This window comes from Microtus ochrogaster, chromosome 1 (genome assembly GCF_000317375.1).
Source record: "Microtus ochrogaster isolate Prairie Vole_2 chromosome 1, MicOch1.0, whole genome shotgun sequence".
Classification (NCBI taxonomy): Eukaryota; Metazoa; Chordata; class Mammalia; order Rodentia; family Cricetidae; genus Microtus; species Microtus ochrogaster.
Genome location: NC_022009.1, coordinates 4,122,493 through 4,128,492, shown reverse-complemented (window position 1 = coordinate 4,128,492; position 6,000 = coordinate 4,122,493). Strand labels below are relative to the sequence as shown.

General features: G+C 37.6%; 1 protein-coding gene across 1 annotated transcript in view; it reads left to right on the top strand.

The window, feature by feature from the left end:
• Mis18bp1 (MIS18 binding protein 1) overlaps positions 1-6,000 on the top strand; it is a 37,817-nt gene that overhangs the window by 3,042 nt on the left and 28,775 nt on the right. Inside the window, exons 2-3 of the mRNA XM_013355200.2 lie at positions 901-1,523; positions 3,336-3,784. Coding sequence (XP_013210654.1) covers positions 992-1,523; positions 3,336-3,784 — 981 coding nt within the window. The 5' untranslated portion in view covers positions 901-991. The remainder of the gene's footprint in view (positions 1-900; positions 1,524-3,335; positions 3,785-6,000) is intronic.

Here is a 6,000-nt window from a genome sequence, read left to right as displayed (position 1 = left end):
GTTTTTTTCGAGACAGGGTTTCTCTGTAGCTTTGGAGCCTGTCCTGGAACTAGCTCTTGTAGACCAGGCTGGTCTCTAACTCACAGAGATCCGCCTGCCTCTGCCTCCCGAGTGCTGGGATTACAGGCGTGCGCCACCACCGCCCGGCGAGACAAGGTTTCTTTGTAGCTTTGGAGCCTGTCCAGGAACTAGCTCTTTGGACCAGGTTGGCCTTGAACTCACAAAGATCTGCCTGCCTCCGTCACCCCCACCCTCCCACCCCCCACCCCATGCTGGGATTAAAGGCTTGCTGCTACCACCACTGCTGCCTGGCTAGTTAATTTTTTTGTATCTTTATGTAGTCCCTAAGGCAGAGGTCATTCCCTTTTTATGCAAATACTGGATGGGAATCTTAAAGACTCGGTGTTTGGTGTTTGATTGCATTTCACTGCTACAGTGGAATGCTTGTAGAGCATGCTCAAGGTCCTGAGTTTGTTTTCTAGCATCAGAATAAAAAATGGACAGGGATCCTCTTCCTGGGTGGCTCTAAAATCCCTTAAAGGAACACAGTCCCATAGCTGTCAGGTAAATTTCAAAAACAGATATTTGATATTTATAAGTCAGAACTTAGGGATATTAACTAAGTTATTTGTTGAATGGTGCCTTTTTTTCCTTTCTTTTTTTTTGTAAGTAGGCATTTTTGTTTTAAATGCTAAACTGCTTTTCTCTTGAACAAATGATGAAAATTGTAATTTAATAAAAACATTAACGATTAGTCTGATTTGTGAGTTATAAATTATCCAGTGTTGATAAGAAACAATTAAACTTTTTTAATGGTATTTTTTAATGGTATAATTTTGTTACAGAAAATCAGTGTATTTAAGAATTACCAGACAATATAAAAAGTTGATTTTATTACAGGTTTCTCTGGACTCCTGTTGAAGTTCTGCCTGGAAATTTGTATTCATTGACTTTTCTATAAGAAGAATTTTGTTGCCACTGCCTTATCAAGATGAATGTAACATGCTTGAACCATTCAGGAATTCATTTGTCTTCTGGGAAATCTCAAAGAAGAAATATGCCTGAAGACGCAGTCTTTATTGACAACATTCCTTCAAACACACTTACTCCTGTAAAAGAATTGGCGAAATATCGGAAGTCCTCTCTAAAACTGAATGGTCAGAACAAGAATCAGATATTAGAAATTGCAGCTTCTAACAATAAAAAGAAATGTCACTCCACCATGCTAACAGAGGCTACCCTTTCAAACAGCTATCCTGATATCAGTGTTATAAAGTGCAACATGGATGGATTAAGAAATGAAATGAACTATGAAACACCAAGAAAAATCTTTCAAAGAATGAAAGAAAAAATACAGCATGACAAAGAACAAGCATCAAGCAGCAGTAGCATGTTGGGACCACCACAGTGTGAACATAAGAAAGTCTTCACTTCTAACAGAGATAAGAAAATTCAGTTGCAACAAACCTACCTCTGTGAGGAAAAAGAAAAATCATCCCAATCCAATAATACTTCATTAGGAGGTTAGTTTAATCACGTGTGGATTTAAAACAATGCCTTTTTCACTGTTTAATGTATTAAACACTTTTAAGTTCTTGGGATAGCATAATAAGAGAATACCAAAATGTCTGCTCACATTCTGGAGAACTTTTTTTTTTGTGTTTGGAGACACAGTTTCTCTGTATAACAGTCCTGGCTGTAGACCAGGCTGGCCTCGAACTCACAGATCTGCTTCTCTCATTCTGACTTTGTTTGTTTGTTTGTTTGTTTGTTTATTTTTTGGATTTTCGAGACAGGGTTTCTCCGTAGCTTTTGGTTTCTGTCCTGGAACTAGCTCTTGTAGACCGGGCTGGCCTCGAACTCACAGAGATCCGCCTGCCTCTGCCTCCCGAGTGCTGGGATTAAAGGCGTGCGCCTCCACCGCCTGGCCTCATTCTGACTTTAAAAGTAATTTTTTTTGGCACAATAGATGAGAAAAAACATGGGGGGAAAAAGGAGCCAGGCACAGTGGCAAATTCCTGCACTGAAGAGAGTGTCAGGAGCATTGCTTTGTGTTGTTTAGTACTAGCCTGGATTATCGGGCTATATAGTGGACTATCCTGGACCACTGAGCTATATAATGAAACTTTGTCTCAGAAAACATTGAAAGGTGTAGTAAAGACAATGGGTATAAGTGAAAGCTGTGCTATAGTTAGAATAAGCTTAAATGAGAAGATGAGATTTTAGGTGCACAGGTTTGTTAGGTAATAGATACATATAAGAACAACTACCTAAGTTTAGGGACTAATGAGTTTAGTGCATCCTGAGTGAAGAGGCGGCTTAGGGGACATGATAGATAAGAAATTCACTGAGGAAAATGAGTCCAAGAGAAACCTATCGAGAGAGAGAGAGAGAGAGAGAGAGAGAGAGAGAGAGAGAAAGAAAGAGAGAGAGAGAGGTGGTGGGGGGTGGAGGAAGGGAAAGAAAGAGTATGTGTTATGATAGGAATAATTGTTGATTTGATAGCGTGGTCTAGAAAAACAGAGGAGTGAAAAATGGAAACCTCCCTCCCTTCCCCTGGGGATTAAATCTGAAGACTCACCTACTTTATGTAAACACTGTCACTAGCCTTGTGGAGGTTTTGTTTTTGATAAAGTCTTGCTGTGTAACCCAGGCCAACCTGAACTTGAGAGATTCTTACCTTAGTCTTTTAAGTGCTAAATTGCAGGTATTGCCACCAGGCCTAAGAGAGGTAAGTCTGTGGCCTCAAACTCACAGAGATCCACCTGCCTCTAACTCCTGAGTGCTGAGATTAAAGGTTTGAGCCACCTCCGCTGAGCTTCTTTTTTTTTTCCAGTTACTTCGAACTATTGTTAAATGTTCTAGATAGTTACCAGTGGGCAGTAAGAACTCTGAACCTTCACTTGTAATAAGTGGGTGTGGTGATGCATGCTTTTAATCTCATCCCTCAGAGGTAGGTTTGGTGCTAGCCTGGCCTACATAGTAAGTATAATCAGACCTACATAGAAAGACCCTGTCTTTCTAAAAAAAAAAAAAAAAAAAACAAACCAAAAAACAGGCTGGGTGGTGGTGGAGCACACCTTTAATCTCAGCACTTAGGAGAGACTGATCTCTGAGGCAAGCCTAGACTACAGAGCAAGTTCCAGGACAACAAGGAATGTTAGTTAGATAGAGAAACCCTGTTTTGGGAAGCAAAACAAAACAAAAACTAGAGACACTTAAATTGAGCATGGGGGGTAGGGGCATTCCTAATCTCAATTTTTAATATAAATAGTTTAAAACAACTTTTTTCCATAAGATGTTTCTATAAATTTTGTTTTTTGTATTTTTGACAGAGCTTCCAATTCTGAATCGAGAACAAGAAAGTGTTAAAGCTTCAAACATCTCAAGCAAGGCATTAACTAGAGCTCAGTTTGCTAGACAAGTTCTTCATTCAAAAGAGAAAACTGTTAAAGCCACTGTGTCCAAAAAGGACACTGTTAATTCTACTTATGAAAAGCTTGGAAATACAGGCATTAAGACTGCAAGTTCTGACTGTGTTCCTGTTCGGGATCATAGCCCCTTGATGACTTCTGGGAGTGATGTGTCAACAGAAGGGACTGCAAAAGAGGATATTTTAGAACAAAATAAAAAATCAGGTTCTAGAGGAACGACTCGTCATTCCATGGAAAATACATGTGAAATCATACTTGCAAGTCCAAGACTTAATCTAACAATACCTGGCCAGTCTCAAAGAAAGGTTACAAAGCTTGAAGCTGTTGCAAGTGAAGTTAAAAAATACCAGGTAGGAAGACATTTAAGGCGCTGCTTATTTCTATTTTAATTCTCCCTTATCTAAACCCTCGTTATAGTTTCTCATTTTATTCAACTATGAGCCTAGTGAAAAGATGAATGGGCTGAAAGTAAGGTAACTCATTAATTCTTGTCTTCTCTATTACTAGTTGTAAATTTCAACTATTTACTTACTGTAAGATATGAATGCTGACATTGCTACTACTTCTATTCTTATGACTTTTGAGGTATTATTAACAACATTTGAAAAAGAAAGGAATTTTAACAGCTAAAGAGTTGAGAATTTTCAGACTGGACAAAGGGCTCAGAAGTTAGAAGCACTTGTTCTTCCAGAGGTCCTGAGTTCAATTCCCAGCATGGTGGCTTCCAACCATCTATAATGAGACCTGGTGCCCTCTTATGGCATGCAGGTGTACATGCATACAACACTGTATACATAATAAATAAATAAATCTTTTTTAAAAAATAAAAAAAATAGAATTGAGAATTTTCCTGATAAAAAGTTATATGGGATGAGTAATTAAAAAATTTAAAGCATTAAATTATGTTACATTAAGATGCATTTTTTTAAGGAAATGTAATATCAGTTCAAGAAAAAATAAAAGCATGTATAAACCCCAGGCTTAATCTTCCAGCACTGAAAAAAGGAAAAGGACAATGTAAAATTCCCAACTGTTAAAAGTATGTTTATTAACTTTTAAGTACATGATAGTGAGTATCAAATTGAGATGGTATTTAATTCTATCTTAAATTTTAAAAATGAAGTAGTTGCTGTTTTATATCTTAGTGTGTTTGCTAGAAATTGTTTCATTTACAAATATTTAAATTTAATGGATATTGACTTATATGAAGAAAGTTTGAAAAGGTATTCTAGATTTCCTAGTACTTCATCTCTCCCATGCTGTTTATACCAGTTACCATAAGAACTTCAAGCCTTCCCGGACTCATATTCATAGGTACTTTTGTATATTCCCTAACTCTGACATAGTCTCTCACCCATTCCTAGGTCTTCATTATATTGTGTCCTTTTCAACTTCAGAGATATAGAGCATCAGTATTCTGTTATCTATGTTCTAGGAACATTTTTTTAACTTGTGCTAACTGAAATGGGCCTTATACAAACAACCTCCCTGATTTCTTTTTCTTTTTTTCTTTTTTTTTTTTTTTGTTTTTTGAGACAGGGTTTCTGTTTCTAACAGTCTTGGCTGTTCTGGAACTCCCTTTGTAGATCACCAGGCTGGTCTTGAACTCACAGAGATCCCCCGTTTCTGCCTACCTAGTGCTGGGATTAGAGGCATGAGATATCACCACCCAGCTATTTCTGTTTCTTTAATGGTCTCTCTTTTACATTTACCGTCTACTCAAGCCCTATTCATATCTCATTATTGCTAGTGCATGTACCAGATTCTCAATGCAGATGCATCACATATTACTATCATTCTCCTTCACTAATCGTTCTACCTGCCTCATGCTCGATATTCTGACACCACTAAGTCAGCCATTAGTTCATTACATTCCCTTGTGCTCATTGCTCTTTTCTTCCCCTGCAGGTTCCTGTGGTCCACCATTATAACCATTATATATTAACTCTCAGATCCATGCCTTTATTCTAGTTTACCCTCTCCACACCATTAATCATGGAGAGGTCTTACTTACATTTCTTCTTGCTTACCCCTTTCAAGGAATCATGCTTTTCTGCTACCTGTTTAGGGCTTTTTAGCCTGTTCTTTGATTAGAAAAATCTTATAAGGCACCACTATACACCTTTATTATTTATAGTAACTATGTATATATTTGTTTGGGTACCATCTCCTTTCTTCTTGCATCTATTTCCTCCCAGTATGCTCTCACATACAGGCAGTGTTTATAATTGAATCCAGTTTATTTCTTGTCGAATCTCAAATGTCTAGAACAGTGCCTATAGCTCAACTGTTTGGTGAGAGCATATTTTAAATAAGTAGAATAGCGCAAGATTCTAGAATTTGACTTGTATCATCAATTTCTCTAGTCATATGTTACAGGAAAGTTATTTAGATTTATTTTGTAATTTCTTTTTCTGTAAAACAGAGATGGTGCTTGCTTCCTTGAGTTGTAAATATAACATGAACTCCTGAGCCTAAGGTGCACTACGGAATGCTTTCTCATGTTTCCTGTTGCCTGCTGGTATATCCACATGTGATGAAAATAGCATCGATCCTAGTCTTCTAA